At 46.4% G+C, this 17,359-nt stretch overlaps 1 protein-coding gene across 1 annotated transcript in view; it reads left to right on the top strand.

Annotated features, from left to right (window-relative positions):
* The first annotated feature begins 806 nt into the window (after positions 1 to 806).
* The window catches only part of ARID1A (AT-rich interaction domain 1A), an 81,544-nt gene continuing 64,991 nt past the window's right edge, over positions 807 to 17,359 (top strand). Inside the window, exon 1 of the mRNA XM_054011711.1 lies at positions 807 to 5,322. Coding sequence (XP_053867686.1) covers positions 4,183 to 5,322 — 1,140 coding nt within the window. The 5' untranslated portion in view covers positions 807 to 4,182. The remainder of the gene's footprint in view (positions 5,323 to 17,359) is intronic.

Below are 17,359 nucleotides of genomic sequence, written 5' to 3'. Positions count from 1 at the left end.
CAAAGGTCTCTTGTGTTGAGTACACTACAATGGTAGTATACTCAACAACCCAGGAGTTTCTGTTGGTTTCCTTTACTCTTTTTGTACACTTTAAAAGTAATGTTCATAGAGCAAGCATATAAAGACATGCCCAACCCCTCTCTGCTGGAGGAAACATTTTGTGATAGGCCTATGAGTGGGCAGGGGGAAAATACTGGGGATTTTTGGAATCCAGCCCAAATTAAGGCCTCAGAAATTGCTTCAGAATTGTGTGGCAGTTGGTAAAGTGCATCTTGTGAAGGAGACTCCAATCCAGTTTTTGGCTCTAGAATAGGATGATTTTTGTTTCAGGCTGGATTATAAACTTTTAGCAAGGATTGTGTCTTCCTATATGTTTGTGTAGCACCTAGCATGTTGGGGCCACGATCCTGAGAGGGGCTTTTGGGCGGCTACTACAAAACAAATACTAAATGTAGCTATTATTATGTATTATCCCATTGCAACTCTCAGTAAAATACTAGAGAGAGAGAGAGAAACCCTCTCTTTTTCTGTGCCAATGCGGAGGTAGAATCTACTCTGTGTTATACATTCTACTGTAAAATGGCAACGCTGCCTTGGTTAGGGAGCCTGTAATGCCGTTTGTTGCTCTGGAATGCATTCTGAATTTAGCTACACATTGACTTGTGCTAACTTCTACCCCAGTTTATTACTTTGGAGTCCCTTCTGTTTTTTAGCACCTGCTGTACCATGTATATTTATATTATGTTATTTAGAATATAAATATATAGATTCTAATTTTTGTATTGAATTTTATTGCTGGATTGATGGTATTGTACACTGAAATTTTCTATTGATTGTAAAACTTTACACAGTATTAGCAATGACCAGTTTTTCAGGTCCTGCCCTGACTAGACCATCCTAGACTTGGCCTCTCTATCTGACTGCCATCAAGGATGCTAACTGTGATAGCGTTTTTTGTGAAGTGGACCCTTAAGAAATGGTTGAGACCGACAATCCATTTCCTAGATACCCTCAAAGCATAACCACTGATAATCTCTACGGGTCATTACTGCCCTGTACTTGTTTTGAACCGATGTTCTAGCATTGAAAGACTGTATCTCATCACCTTCCCCCTGCTCCTTCAAGCATCCTATAAACATGGTTTTCTTATGGTAGTGTTTATATATAAAGTTCTATATCTTTCGTAAAACTCCTTCACCAAAAAAAAGTCAGTGGGGGAAGAAGGAGGAAACTTCTGCCTAATATACTGTCAGGATGATGATTGGGTTATAGAACTTGATATCAGAAAATAGTAGATTCAACATTCACATAATGAAAGCTAAGTTACAGCAGAGGTAAAAAGTCCAGTGCCTTCTCTGCCTCTGGGCTTCTTAGCTAACTACACTATTAGGACCGTGGGTAGCCCTCTATACTTCTTGCCCTCTCCAGGAACAAAGTGTAGAATCAAGATCTGAACTGAAAAATAGCGTAGCAAGCACTAATATAATGTGAGACTAATTAGTTAGCAATAATACTTTGCACTGTTGAGATCCTCACATTAAAGAGGCTTCAAAGTGCTTTGCAAACATTATTTTTCTCATACAGATGTGGGGCAGATGTAGTAGTATTACCATTTCACAGATGGGGGAAACAGGTTATGATTTGCCCAGTGTCATGTGATGGTCTGTTACCTATTTCTGCATTTGTTGTAGGTGTACATGGTGCTTTAAAGAGATGGGCCCTGTCCTAAAGGGTTTCCAATACAAGGGCCTGTTTTACTCCAGTTAATCATCACTGGGAGCAGGTTATAAAGTAGATCACATAAAGACAAAGGGTGCTGATGGGAAGGATTGTGATACAAAATAGTGTAACTTGCACTACTTAAAAATCTTAAAGCCAAGAAGAAACATGCATAATTGTATATGTATTACACACACACAACCTATAGTAAAATAAAGTTATTTAGGTTGCAAAGGCAAGTACTTGAAAGATAGGAAGTGTCAGATTTACAGTAATCCATGCAATCTTAATTCAACTCCTTGTCCATTCAGCCTGTTGTCTGAATGAGGTAGGGGTCCTGTGGAAAAAATATTGTGATCATATAATTGGAGTGTATCAATGCATACATACCAGGGGGCAGAACAGCAACTCCATAAATGAGCAATTCCAAATCTGACATTTCCTAACTTCCAACTGCTTGACTTTGCAATGTAAATAACTTTCTTGTAATATATTTTTGCATGACTCCTAAGGGTTTCTTAAGGGAGGAGGAGAGAACTTTTGCATCATAGTACAGATTTATATCACTTGAGTGATACTGATGGCCTGCTAACATGATATGCTGCATCTACCTGGAGGCTGGCCTGATTCAGCTCTCTCTCTGCCCCCCTCATCACCAGGAGAAGGACCCTTGCCCCCTGTGGTCCTCTAGAGCAGGGGACAGATGCTGCACAGCCCCGTACTGGGTCTAGTGTAGTTATGAGGGGAGCCTGACCTGGTTTTCAACCCATCTCTTGGGAGTTGGGGGAGTCCTGCTCTGGGTGATGTCCCTAGAGGTGATAGGAAGGAGGTAGGACACTAGAACCATGTGCTTGGACTGAAGGGTATGTAATCAGGTGGGGGGCTTGGCTTGACTCTCTCTCTCTCCCCACCCCATCCCCTAGCAGCTCCCAGTGCACTGTCTGCTGCTTTGGCAATTGTGTGAGCCCCTGACTTTAGCATGTTTATGTTCAGTTATTATTTTGGCATATAGCCAACATTTTCCAGAGGAACACAAGCAACAGAAAATGGCAATTTTTAACAGTTTACAACAGGTAAATCTGAATGGAAAATCCTGGGACAAAGAAAAGGTACTTATATAGCCCAAGGGACTTTCGCCTAGCTGAATTTTGCAGGCCTGCTGCAAACAATGCAGTGTAAAAATTTCCCCCAAAAGTTGAAAGACACTTAAAATGGATAGTATTAGGGATCCTAAATAATAAGGGTCTCTTCCATGTCCCCCTATAAAAATTGCAGTGCATTATACTGTTTGGTAGCTAGAGTCATTTTCCAAACCTTTCTTTAGTCCGCACTCCCAGAGGGTAAGGAAGACACTTCCCTCAGGACAACTTATTCCATAATTATCCAATTTAGAGTTCTTGTACCTTCCACTAAAGCATCTGGAACTAGCCAGTGTTGCAGACAGGATGTTGGATGGAATGGGCCACTGGATGGAACCAGCCTGCATGTTCCTGCACTCCAGGCTCTTAGATCCATGTCTGGTCCTGTGGCCAGCATAATATCCCAGTTCTGGGATCAAACCCAGCACTCCTGTCTTCCACAGTTAGAATAGACCCCAGGAGTCCTGGCTCCCAGACCTGTGCTTAGTAAACTTCTACTTGTTCTCCTATAGCAGGGAGGGATACCAACTTCTGGTGGTTGCAGGTATCTTTTTATGCACCGGGCAGTAGTGCAGAGGGGGAGATAAGCACTCTGGTGCGGGTCTTCTGAAGAGCGAGCCTATAGCAGTCCGCTTCGCCCAGGCTGAAATCCGCTCCGTGTTTCGCAGCAGGGGAGCTTCCTTTTGTGGCGGAAGGTTCGGCTCGGCTCCGCGGGATCCGCTGCGGGTTTTGCGTGCGGCAGCGGCCTCAGCCTTGCTGAGTTGCAAGCGTCCGGGGCCTGCCTGCTCCTCCTTTGTGAAGGGGGGAGGCTCCAGTCCGGGCCGGGCTCCGCTCCGGGTTTGGCAGGCCGCCGCGGCGCTGGGTAAAATGGCAGTGCTGAGCCTCGTGTCGGAGTGAGCAGGACTCGGCGGACGAGAGTCGGGAGCTGCTGCTCGGCTCGCCTAGTCCGGCCCCGCCACCGCCGCACCGCCCGGCTCCAGGGACGGGGTCCGCTCGCCCGCCGTATCCCCCTCCCTCCTGCCTCTCCCACGCCGGGAGCCCCGTCCCGGGTTCCCCCCTCCTCCCCCCCGATCCCTCCTCCCCTTTCTCCGCCGGCTGCAACCGAGGAGGCACAGCGGGGCCAGGCCCCGGGGAGCCCAGCCCAGCGGAGCCCTCCCCGCCTCGCCAGCCAGGCCGGGGGGGAATGAGCCCCTGCTGCCCTGAAGAGCCCGCCGCCGCCTGAGCGGGGAGCAGCAGAGCAGCGAGGCCTCCCGCCGGCCGGCCAGGCAGGGGAGCAGCTCAGGGGCAGGGGTCCGGGGGGGTGGCTAGGTGGGGAGGGGGGATCATGGCTGCTCAGGTCGCCCCCGCCGCCGCCAGCAGCCTGGGCGCCCCGGCTCCAGCCGAGCTGAAGAAAGCGGAGGCGCAGCAGCGGGATTGTCCCCCGGAGGAGGCGGGGGGCGAGGCGGTGGCGGAGCGCGGCGGCGAGAAGCAGGCGGAGAGCGAGGGCCCCCCGGGGAAGGAGCTGCAGGACGGGGCCGAGAGCAACGGAGGGGACGCCGGGGCCGAGCCCGACCTGAAGAGCTCGAACGGGAACGCGGGCCCCAGGCCCGCCGCTGCCGCCGCCACCCTGAACAATAACCTCCCGGAGCCGCCCGGTGGCGGCGGCGGCAGCAGCGACGGGGTGGGGGCGCCGCAGCAGCAGCCGCCGCCGCCGCAACAGCCTCCCCCTTCCCACCCGGCCGCCTTGCCCCCGCCAGCCTACGGCTTCGGGCAGCCCTACGGCCGGGGAGCCCAGGCTGCTGCCGTCGCTGCCGCCGCCGCGGCTGCCTTCCACCAACATGGCGGACAACAAAGCACTGGCATGGCAGCGCTGCAGAGCGGGGGCCTGGAGCAGCCCTACCCGGGACCGGCGGGGGCCCCCCCGGGGCCGCCCCCTCCCCAGAACTCGCACGGCGGCGCCGAGCACGGCTTCCCCAACCACCAGTACAACTCTTACTACCCGGCGGCAGCCGGGCGCAGCGCCGGCGCCTACCCGCCTCCCCCCCAGGCCTACGCCCTGAGCTCCCCCCGGGGCAGCACGCAGAGCCCCGCGCAAGCGGCCGCCGGGGCCAAATCCCCCGCCGCCGCCGCCTTCCAGCAGCAGCGCTTCGGGGCCATGGGGCCCTCGGCCGCCGGCGGGGCAGCAGGAGGAGGGGGCGCCACCCCGCAGCCCACAGCTACCCCCACCCTCAACCAGCTGCTTACCTCCCCCAGCTCAGCCCGTGGCTACCAGGGCTACCCCGGGGGCGACTACAGCAGCGGGCCCCAGGACGGGGGAGCCGCCGCCAAGGGCCCGGCCGCGGACATGGCCTCCCAGTACGGTGGGGGCAATAGCCAGGCCTGGGCCACGGCCACAGGAGGGGGCCAACAAAGGAGCCACCACGCGCCCATGAGCCCCGGGAGCAGCAGCGCTGGAGGGGGACAGCCGCTCGCTAGGACCCAGCAGGTGAGAGCTTGGCATGGGGGGGATGCGTGTGGGGGCAGGGGCGGGCCCATATGGGGAGCTGGGGACCTGGGCTGGGGTTAGGGGGCAGGGGCTGGGCGCACGTGGGGTGGCTGAGGGGGCCGGGGACAATGGGGGCAAGGGCAGAAGAGGGGCACAGATAAGGGGCAGGGACGAGGGCACGTGGGGCGATGGAGGGGGGTGATGAGGTGGGCCAATTTCCTACGGGTTCCCTCCCCCACTTGGACCCACACTGCTGGGGAGCTGCCATTGTCTGTGTCTTTCTCTCTCTAAAATGGCTGCCTCTCTGCCTTCTCTTCCTCCCCTTCTAGCCTTTGTGCGAGGCTTCCAGAGAGGTGCCTTCTCCTTCCCACTTCCCCTGCCTGCCTTGGGGGCTCAAGGGGGGAGATGGAGGGAGCCCCTGGGTGGAAGAAGGGCCTGGCACTATGGTGCGTGTGTGCATGGGGTGGAGGTGGGTAGCTGAGCTCCTCGTTGTTGGGCTAGGGAAGGGGTGTGATCAGTAGAGGCAGTGGGAGCTCTGCAGAGCAGCACTTACACATTTGCCCCCATTGCACTCTTCCTCCCCCTTCTTGCTCCAAGTGAGGGGCCTTTGCACTTCCTGGGGGTAGGAAGGTGGGAAGTGACCTGTTTTGGGTAGCTGCAGCTTGCCCAGGTAGCTGTAGCCATTTTCCTGAGCAGTCTCTTGGTTAGCCCAGTGGCCTGGGCCTCTCCCTGGAAGTGCTGGTAAACAGTTCAGTGATTGGAGTAGTAAGTGCAGATTGCTTTGGTTTGGGATTTGAATTATGGAGGTAAAATCCTTCTGTCAAAGCCAGGAGACAGTTGGTCTTAGGTTGACATCCTATCTGTGATCTGATTGGTTCCCCATCTCCTGCTCTTGGCCATTTATAATTGCCTCTGATGTAATGGTACAACAATCCTGATGAGCTCATAAACTTTTACACTCTGCTTTTCTGCCAGCCATAACCCAAACCATCACTGCCACTATCTGCCTCTTTATTCCACAGCTGAAATTGGCTGTGACCTTGAGGAAGTTCAGTAGCAATACTGTATCAGCAGGAGCAGAGTTCCAGACAGGCTGCCCTTGTTGCATTGTGCCTGAAACAAAAGAGGAGGCAATGGCATTTTGTTTGTACCTTGGATTTATTTTGCTTGTTATGTTTTTTACAGCCTGGAATAGATTCTGTGTTGTCGGAACAGTAGCGGGGGTTCTCTGTACAATGGGCGTGCTGTTTGTTTTGGTTATGTGACTTTCCCATTGGCATAAAGGATTTCTTTGATGGAATCTAAGGATGCATTTATTCCTGACTAATTTTGATCCATTTCATAATTGAAATTGCTCGGCTGGGTTCATCATCAGATAGTGAATGTGGGGCTTTTATAGGGTTTGTTAGAAACCTTTTAAAAAGCATTTGTAGCTGCAGCACTAGAAATGGTGAATTACCAATTAACACTTTTTCATATTGAGTTTTCTCTTAAAGTACAGGCCTGGCCTAACTCCTTACCTATGTTTCAAGACCATTTTTTAAAAAATCACTATATTAATTTTACTTACATTCGGAAGGAACAATTGCTTGTTATAGTGACATTAAACATCAAATGTCTGGAACTATTGCGTCTGATTATATTGTAAATTTCCACTTTTTGGAGAGAAGTGGGAGTAGGGTAAAAGAGTCTATAAATTAATATTTTTGTTAATTTGCTGGAATTGTAACTAATGCCAGCAATACAAATGTGCTATAGCACTTTCAGCTACATGGAAGTCAGACATTTTGGATATTGGGACAGTGATGCTAACATTCTGTTCATATCTGTTCTTAATCAGAGTTTGCAGATAATCTCTTACGTTGTGTTTACATGTCTTAGATCTGAATGTGTAATGGCCTTGTGCAGGACTGACAGACTTCTCTCTGCCCATACCCTGCCTGTTCTCATTGCAAGCAGTGGATCAGAGACATTTGATACTCTGGAGTGTGACATGCAGCTCCAGAGTTTTCCCTTCTTGCTCAATCCTTCTCTTCTGTGGCTCTGAAAACTTAGTGTAAGTTTTGTTCCTTGATAACTGATAGTGATGTCTGCTTCATCTTAACTGTGTGTTCTCTGTTAGATTGAAATAGCGTGTTTTCTAGGAGAGTGGCTCTTATCACTGCTGTGGTCACCACATTGTCCACATGCAACTTGTAGTAACTATTCTGGGTAAACATTTGAGTTCCTGGGCAATACAACCCTATGTATTTGCAAGAAAGTTGCATAAGTGTGTCATGTAAACTGGTGCCCTGCTGAAGAATTTTATATCTTGTGTTTAAAAAAAAAAAATTCAACCTGGATATGATGGGCACTAAACCACAGCCCAAGATTAAACTCTGTTTGCATTGGAGTAAAAATCCGTCTCCTAGATCTGTTTGGATTATGAATAGCATGGTTGTGATTCTGTGATAGAAACTTTCAAAAATTGTGTAGTTTAAAAAAACAACCCAGCCCCTGTGTATCCTGGAGAGTGAAAGTCTGGTCTGGTTATAATTTATACTCCAGGCATTCAGTTTAATATGTGTGAGCCTTCTAGTCCCATCAACTCAAATTATTAGTGAGTGTATGTTTGGTGTTTTGGGAATGAAAGTGACTTTTAGACAGTGCAAATGGCCTCTATAAAAAGTTCTATGCGCCAAGGGTTATCAGACATAAACGCACACAATCCCTCTTCACGTTGTGAAAAACCTGTTGCCTGGCATTGTGGAACAAGTTTCCACGTGTCTTCTCTGTTGCCCACAAGAAGTAAATTTAATAATAATACCCCAAAATTATGTTATAACCTCCTCGCAGTGTATCCTGTTTTGTTTCTTAGATCGGACTAAACTAAGTGCTTTCAATCTCATTATTGTCTTATACGGTGGTGAGCCAATTGGTGTTTATCAAATAACTTCACCTGAGAAATTTCAGAAGGATGAGATGTGGGGGGGAGGGGGAGAGAACAGTGCGCCCCACCCCCAAGTACATCTACTTCCAGATTAAGGGAAGGGAGTTTGGGGAAGAGTGTATAGTTGGTTCCCTTCATATAGTCATCCAGAAGGGAAAAATGTTTAGGTTTCTGGGGGGGCGGGGGGAAGAGGCAGGCGATAAGGAAGAAAGAGCATAAATGTCATTGATTCTCTAAGCTCAGGATGATCTATGAATGATGTGGAGGGTACAGACCTTTTTACTCATCTCTTGCTTTAGGAGTTACTTTTTTTTAATGTAAAACCTTGTTTTGAAAGACCCTTTCCTATAGGAGGTTAAGAGTAGCTGCTCACTTGTGCACAGTTTTGACAGCAATATGTAACCCTCTCAACACTAAAGACTTTTGCAGATAGGTCACTTATAAGAATGCACAGCTGATCCGGGGAGGAGTTGTGAATACCAGGACGTTCTCTGTCTGTATGGATTGGGGCAGATGCAGGGACTTTGTTGTTTGTTCTTATGACCATTTTACTCTGAAAATACAGAGTTGGATTGAGATTAAAGATTTGTTTTACAGAATAAGTGAATCTAGATGATCCTGGAGGTCTATGGAAATGACAGGCAGGAAATCTGGGCCATTTCACATTCAGGACTTCTAGAGCTCTTAGTAAAATGAAAAGATAAACACTAACCTCTTTTCTTCTGTAGTGTATGGCTGGTTTTGGTAGTGGGCTAGGACTTTGTCCAGTCCCATTAGTAGTAGTAAAATTAAAAAGAAAAAAGGGTGGGGTGGGAGAGCAGAACGATCCTCAAGAAAACTGCCTGCAAGAAGAGTCTTTCCTCTAATGAGTAGATAGGTGGGTATTTGTTTTGGTACATCACTAACTACAGTAAAAGGCATCTCCTGTAATGGGAGATGTCTTTAGATTGTATTAAATATTCACGTGTTGAATAATCTCCCTATAAGTGTACTGTCATCCAGAGACATTTATTACATTCAGGGAACTTGGTTTAAAAACAATGACCTGCTAATTTAAAAAAAAAAAAATCTCTGGGCCCAGTTGTTGACTTTAAATCTCAACTTTAGTAGCAACTGAAGCATGAACATGTTGTTAAAAACATGGTTTTCAAACTAAATTGGCAGCACAGAGCCATTTAGTGCCAGTGAGCTGTGATATCTTGAAATCTGACATTAAGCCCTAGCTCCTGTTCACTTTTATCTTCAGGTTTTTCCTTGCTTAGTATTGCATTGTTGGCAGGTCTTGTATTGCCCTTAAGGTCTAGTAAACATTAGTTCTCTACAACAAAAGAGAGGTGGCATTCTTTTGTGATGTGGGCCTTGCCTGTGAATGACTTTCAGACCTTTCTCTACTAGAAAAGTACACTGGTTTCATTCAATTGATTTTTAAAATTGACTTAGTTAAATTGGTGTAAGCCCCTAATGTAAAACTTCTTAAAATGGTGCAAGCCCCTAAGGTAGACACACTTAAGGTTCAACCAATTTAGCTAGATTAACTTTTAAATGGATTTTAGTTAAACTGGTCTAGTGTAGACAAGGCCTTAGCTTCCCCATTCTGTTTAAATATTTTGTGCAAGTGTTTTTAGGAGGCTGGTGTTTCAGGATACCACCTGTGCTTTGGGAGGCCCCAATGAACTAATGGCATCTACTAGGGGCAGTATAATCTATGGATAGGACACCCAAATGGGAGTCAGAATTGGGTCCGGTTTTGTTCCCTTCTCTTTCACTGACTCACGCTGTATAACCTGGGACAAGTCACGTAATCACTCTGTGCCTTTGTTACTTAGCTGATGTGGGTTTAATAATGCTTGCCCACCTTAATAAAATATGCTGAGGTCTACAAATGAAGGGCATTACATAAGTGCTTATTTATTACTCTGCATGGGGGTAGTGAGATCACCTTTTTGTGTATGGTAACTCCTGTGGGGCTACTGTTATTGCCAAGAGACTAATAGAATGTGCCTTCTGGAGTTTGGGGTGGGAGTAGAGTGGGGACAGGTGTCACTTTATTAACTTTTTTTTTTAATAAAATTTTCAGCAAACAGTTTCCTATCACTATCAGTCTAGTTCCATTGTCATTCCACTTGACTTGTTAAAACACTAGGCTCTAATGCTAGAACGGTGATGGTTTTTTCAATAATACTCTAGAAAAATATGTACCAGATCTCTCTCCCATCATGGTAGGAGGTCGTAGGGATGTGGGAAGAATGTTCCTTTTTTTAACGAGTATTTTCGAATATCGCTACTTGCGGGGCTTTTTAAATCATGAAGATACTAAGCTTCCAAGGATACTTTGGGCTGATATAGCACTTTTCATCTGAGGATATCATTAGTAAATATCTACCAACCTTCCAGGGGCATTAACATGCACGCCCTGCAACAAACAACCCAGCAGCTTTTCTTAAAAACAAATGAATACTTAAAAGGGAGCGTAAAATAACACAGGCCCCCATGCTGTTTTGGTTTTACAACACCTACTGCTTCTCCACCAGTGTCCTTGCTATTGTGCTCAAAGGGACGCCAACTTGGAAAGTCCCTTTCCACCTGAAAAATCTGTACCTGCTGATCTTACAGGTAACACCTACAATTACTATAATTGGAACGTTACAGGAGAAAAGGTACTCTTTCCTCCCGGTTTGTTTACGTGGTATATTTAATGGCACGTTATATATGGGCAGTTTATTGACATGCTCAGTTGCATTTGTCTCATGCACTGGTCTGGGGAGAAGTTCACCTGCATGACATTACTTGGGTCCTGCAAGAGTCTTTCTAAGTAGTCACAGTAGTAAAGCTAAAACTGAAGTGGCAGGCATGTGCAAAGTGAAGAAGGACAAGAGGGGTGGGCCTGGCAGTGTTTTGATATTGCTGTTAGACCCTCCCACGTCCCCTCCTGCAAAGACCCTTATAAACATCAGCAGGGGAATAAAATAGCTTCTCCTTTCCCTTCTCACCCCTGTATTTTGTTTTTTTTAAACCAGGAACTTAAAAATCAGTGCATGCTCTTTTAAAAGGTGCTATGTCAAACTTAAATTCGTTGAAATTAGTCAATTTAAAAAAAAAAAAAGTTAATTGTAAAGTTCTTGGGGCAGCCCCTTATGTATAAAGGGGAAATGCACATGGATTGAGAAAAATGTACCAGTCACTTGCTAGCCAAAGTCCTAAACCTACCTGCTAGAGGTGAAAGGTGGGAGGGTGGAAGTTATTGTTCCCTGTTGATATTTGGGGAAGTTGAGTGGAACTGACACAGGTCTTGTCAGTTTTTCTACTGTCCACCTGCCTGGATGACAATAGAGAAATTGACAATGTCTTTTTTTTAGTTGTGTGCCCTTATTGACTTAGGCAAGCTGAGCAGCTGAAAAGAGATTGGAGTTGTTTTCTGCAGGCTCAGGAAGACTTCCAAACATGAACTGAATGTAATCTTTACAATATTGTGGGTATAAACTTGAACTTTTTTAAAAAAGCTGAAATTCTGTTGGTTGGTAGTCTGGGGCAGTCCACTACTTCCTAGGGAAAGCTTGCCACTGGAGCACAGATCTTTCTGTTCCAGTCTTGCACTCTGGTGGTTGTAATCCTTTTACAGAAGCGGGAAGCTGTGGCGCAGAGGTTAAGTGACTTGCCAAGGTGATGCAGCGAGTCTGTAACAGAGCTGAGAATAGAAGCTAGGTCTTCTGACTCCCAGACCTATACCTTAATCACGAGGCCATTGGTCTATTTAATAAAGGATTATTTTTTTAATATAATACATTTTAAAAAAAACCCACTCACAGCTTTTTATGATGCTCTGTGTCTAAAGAAACACAGTGCCCAAACCAGCTGTAGGTGGTTTGCAGAATGACAGAGTAGCTTTGGTAAGCGCTGGAACAGGAACAGCCGCTTCTTTCAGGGTTGATCTCATGTGCATGCTTTCCTTGTTCCTGTAGTGATCTAACCATGTGGTGTAAATATGCAATAGGGATCAGGGAGGAGTTCATATTTCTTCCTCTTCTCTCTACACCTGCACTCCCAGTTCTTGTCATAGCTCAGCAGTGAGGAAGAGGCATTTGCAAGTTTGGCACAGGTTTTTTTTGTTGTTTTTTTTTTCCCTTTCTTTCTGGAGCGTCTCTGAGCATTGTGTAAACACTTGCTGAGCTGTCAATATGGACATGTGAGCTTTCTGTAGTGAAATGTATAAGATGCTGTGTAATGGTAGGTAAACGTAATAAAAGCTATGCCATAGTTCTTGTACAAATAATTCCTTGTTTTAGATACTCCAGAGTAATATGATATTGCAGATGGAAGCTGGGGTTCCAGTGCCATCTCCTATTTGGGGGGGTGGGGGAGGTGAATAACAAGGTGATTTGTACCCTTTCCTCCCCCCGCCCCTCCATTCCTGGTGGGCGGGTGGCTTTTTTTTGTTAAACTGTCATAAAAAACCTGTGTGTAGAAGTAAAACATTAGTGGTTATGATGGAGGAACAGGGTTTTTCCAGTTTAAAATGCAGTAACCAGTGTGCTGATCTTCCCATAACATAAGTATCGTGATTGGAATATTCTCAAAGACCAGAAATGAAGTTGCCAGACAGGGTCTCCAGAAGTTGCTAACTAACTATTGACAACTCTGATTGTTCTGGGCTGGTACTAACTGTGAGTTTGTCTATACCTTCTATGTCTAGACCTTCTCCCATTAGCATAAATACTCCACCTCCCTGAGAGGCACTAGCTTTGTCGATGGAAGAAGCTCTCCCATCAACATAGCGCTCTGTCTACACTGGGGGTTAGGTCGGTATAACTGCGTTGCTCAGGGGCATGGAAAATCCACATCCCTAAGAGACCTAGATATACGAACATAAGTTTGTAGTGTTAGACCAAGCCTCTGAATTGCAAGTTAGTACTAAGGCAGTATATCATACAGAACTTAAAATGTTCCCTGTTGGCTTTCCTAACACTTTCATTATAAAATAATCTTGTGACTTCATAGCAGGGCATTGGAATTTTACAAGAAGAGACCTGTGGCCAGACAGGTGCCTTTTCTTTGTTCTGTGAAATTCCATATGGGTTTGTCTGAGGAAAATCTGAAAATCTCCACTTCCCATGTGATGTCAGCACAACTTTGGTAGTCTGCCAAAAGAATTGCACACTAATTTCTAAAAAGCTGGACCCAGGGCACTGCTCTACCCCACCTTCATGTAGGCAGAGGGAGAGCCAGGGGGAGAGGGAAGCTCCCTGAGCTCATAGTGGGCTATTTTTTTCCCCTCTCACCCTCCTCCTCACGGAGGAGGGGAGTTGGGATCCCCCGACTCCCAACCATCAACTCGTTCCTGTAGGCCATGTTGCCTCGGTGCTGAGTGTCCACAGCTCCCGTTGACTTTAGTTGCAGTTAAGTGCTTAGAACTTCTGCATGTTAGGCCCTGGGTGTCTCTTTTTGGGACCCCCAGAAATGAGGCCTATACAACTAGTGCCCCCTGCCAACATTTTGGTTTAGTGACTTATTTGGCATCTCATAGGAAGAATGTTGCAAAGGCAAATACAGAAGAGAATTCCTCTGAGGTGTGGCGTTCCACCTGTCTTAACCATAAAACCATACTTTTTTTCTTCCTGTAGTCTTCAGCCTCATTTTGTTATATACCTTCTATCTCTTGCAACAAATAAGGCAGGGCGCCTACATGCAGCCTCATCTATATCACAATCTTGACTCATCCCAGGCACTGAATGAGGCAAGAGTCCTGTGGGAAGAAATAATACGTACACATGTGGGAGCAAAACTTAGGCTGCACATGCAACCTAACTTGAGCGTGTAACTTTCACATAGGTTTTTAATGTGTTAAATATATTGCTGAGAGTTTAGGATCACCAACAGTCCTCGAGCGGGTAGATAGCAATGGAGCTGAAATTCAGTCCCTGGGACAGTTCTCTGTCCTGCCCTGGAACAATGGTCATAGGTGCAGGTTTGATTTCCAGCTTCTAGAGCCAGTGGGAGCACTCAGTAGCATCCCCTCTGGTTTTTAAGGGGAGTCCTATCTAATCTTTCCCGCTTAGGTCTGGTCTAAACTGTTGTATGTACTGATATAATGTTTAGGTTAGGGGTATTATTTTTATACAGATATAATTAATGGCACAACCCTGGTGTGTATATCTGTATACAGCCAGTTCATCTGTTCACATTAAGGGGTTGTGCTGCTTTAACTTTGATCGGGTTCTAGATGGATAGTTATAGCAGTACAAAAACCTGTGTGTAGACAAGCCCTTAGAAGGATTCAGGGCCCCATAAGATAGGATGAGATAATTGGTAAGGCTGGTAAGAAAATCTTGAATCTGGGGGTAGGGAAGGGTTGGTTGAAAAGTTGTGACCATGCTTTTGTTAAAGTTGTGGTTTTAGCGCAGTCGGATACCAGCGTGGCAATAAGCTGACGCTGCCTTAGGAGTCTAGTCTTCGGCTTCCCCTCAACCGCTTTGCTGATGAGGAATGAAGACCCGCTCTGGGTATCCACACCAGGAGCACCAGCTCTGTGTGCATATCCACAGAAGAGCTCTAGCACCGTCTTCCAAGGCAAGTAGCCTGTCTCCCAAAGAAGGGCAGCAGCACAGAAAAGTTGTGTATCCCACTTGGTTTTCAAAGGCAAGTGTGATGGAGGGATGGCTGGGCCAAATTTGAGTGGTGGACCCTGTGCACCAAGTTGCAACGCCTCTCACATTTGCAACAACTAACTTGGGGGGGGGGGGGGAGGGGAGGGAGGTGTCTGCAGTTTCCACAACAAAATCAGCGCCCACATGTTGTGTGTGTGTGTGTTTTTTCTTCAGCCTTAATTATTGGATTTCCGGCTTGGAGGAATGATCCTGACCTCTGTGCTGATGTGAATGTTTAGAACCATCTCTTCAGTCACCATAAAATATAGAAATTGCCTCCGTTTGTACATAGACTCAAGTAGTCTATTTCTCTTGGTTTGTGGGCTCCAAATTCTGCTGCGGAGCTTGGGAGAGCCAGGTTCATGTGATTATAAGGGAGGATGGAGCACCCCATCTGGGAGAAAAGAACTGTCTGTCATCCTTATTTCCTGCTGAATATTATTGAAACACACTAAAATCTGACATTGGACTTCGTTTCTCTCTTCAGGCTAATACTGAGGGCTTGTCTCCACTTATTGGGGGATTGATGCTTGGCGATCGATCCACTGGGGGGCGATTTGGCAGTTCTAGTGAAGACCCGCTAAATCGACTGCCGATTGCTCTCCGGTCGACTCCGGTACTTCACCAAAAGGAGAACATAAGGAAAGTTGACGGGAGAGTTTCTCCTGTCGACCCAGCGCGGTGTAGACACCACAGTAAGTCGACCTAAGGTACGTCGACTGCAGCTACATTATTCACGTAGCTGGAGTTCCGTAACTTAGGTCGACTTAGCCCTGTAGTGTAGACCTGCCCTGAGAATAGCAGTATCTGATCACTAAAATGGAGCTTGGGCTGCTTGCTTCTATCACATCTAGTGAGAGGAGGAAATGAATCCTGTAGTCTTTTCTAAACGAGGAAGTGACTTCTTGGTATGATGCCCCCTGTAGGTAGCTGCACAGCTCTGTAGGTGGCTGCATAGATCTCTTTTGGTCCTTTGAGGAGAACCTGCCAGTTAACAAATTGTGAACAGTGTCTTTTTTTCTCTTTTTTAAATTAATGCTCACTTGGGGTTGTGCTGAAGGAACTAGACTATTCTTGTTGTAACATCTGAACTGGTTCCCGGATCCCAGGACTGAACAGGCCGATGCTGCATATGCAGTGTTCTCTTGCTGCGTGGGATCCTTCCTGCGCTCAGGTTTCACGTCTTGCTCTCCATGACTAGCAAGCAGTGGATTTAAAGTCCAAACGACTATAGGACTATGCACCCTGTACAGATTTAGAAGGAGTATCTGGCATTTATTAACTTGGTGTAAATAATTAAACTCTAGTAGCAAGCTAGCTAGGTCTTCCTCAAATGTGCTAGCTGTGGAATAGTTTGAAGAAGACCACTTCCCTTCTTCAGAAGAAACATTTAAATGGCTGAATTGCTGAAAGTAGTTGTGATTTTTGTAGTTTATTTTTATTTGTTTAACTTGTAACATTTCTGATTACTTGGGTACTGTTATCAAACATGCGTAAGGCCCTGCTGGTGTGTTAGCTAGACCCGCACATCCGTAGATGCCCATAGACTTGCAGAAATGGCCTTTCTATAGTGTTTTAACTGTGCTTGACTGCATATGGTGTGACAAAGTGGCTTTTGAAGTACTCAAACTATACACTGTGGATTGGTGGCTTTATTTTTTTTTGTCCATTCAACTGTTGTTCCATATAGGATTGGTGATTCTTGTACCCATTCATAACGCTTGGAAAAAGGCCCAGGCCTATTAATTATGCATGTGTAATAGATACAGCCAGCTATTGTAACTTGTGACTGTATGGGATGGGAACCTATCTTGGGTACTTGAATGTTTCCCCCCCCTCACCCCTCCAATTATGGTAGTATCTGAGCCCTACACAATCTGTCATGTATTTGTCCTCCTTACCCCTGTGAGGTACAGAAATCCTATGGCCCCCACTTTATAGATAGGGAACTGAGGCACAGAGAGTGTAAGGGGCATGATTAGGATCGCACAGAAAGTCTGTGGCAGAGCAAGGATGTGAGGCCAGATCTCCCAAATCCATGCTAGTGCCGTAACCAGTAGCCATCTGTCCTCTCTAGGAATGGGATTACAACTTGATAGTATGCCAGTCTGGGTTCTAGAAAGTTACCGTTTTACGGAACATGCCAGTCTTTTTCCTTCATGCTCCTCTTCTAATTGTGTATGGCACTTCCAAGGGAAGGCCTTAGTTTTCCTGGAATGGGATGTGTTTGCAATACATAAAAACATTAAACATCTCCAGTTGATGGCTGCAGCACACTTAAACCTGGGTGTATTGATGATGCATGTTGGTGAACAGTAGCAATGTAATAAGAATATTCATTTGTTTAAAAGGCACTCCCGCAATTAATGCGCTAGAGGAAGGAAAAACTAGTAAAACACTTGACCTAAGATGGTCTTCCAGTAGTCCGGGATAAGCGAATGGAAATGGTTGCAGTAGACCCATCCTG

Source organism: Malaclemys terrapin, chromosome 22 (assembly GCF_027887155.1).
Source record: "Malaclemys terrapin pileata isolate rMalTer1 chromosome 22, rMalTer1.hap1, whole genome shotgun sequence".
NCBI classification, from domain to species: Eukaryota; Metazoa; Chordata; order Testudines; family Emydidae; genus Malaclemys; species Malaclemys terrapin.
The sequence above is the reverse complement of the archived record's forward strand: the minus strand, read 5'-3'. Positions and strand labels throughout refer to the sequence as shown.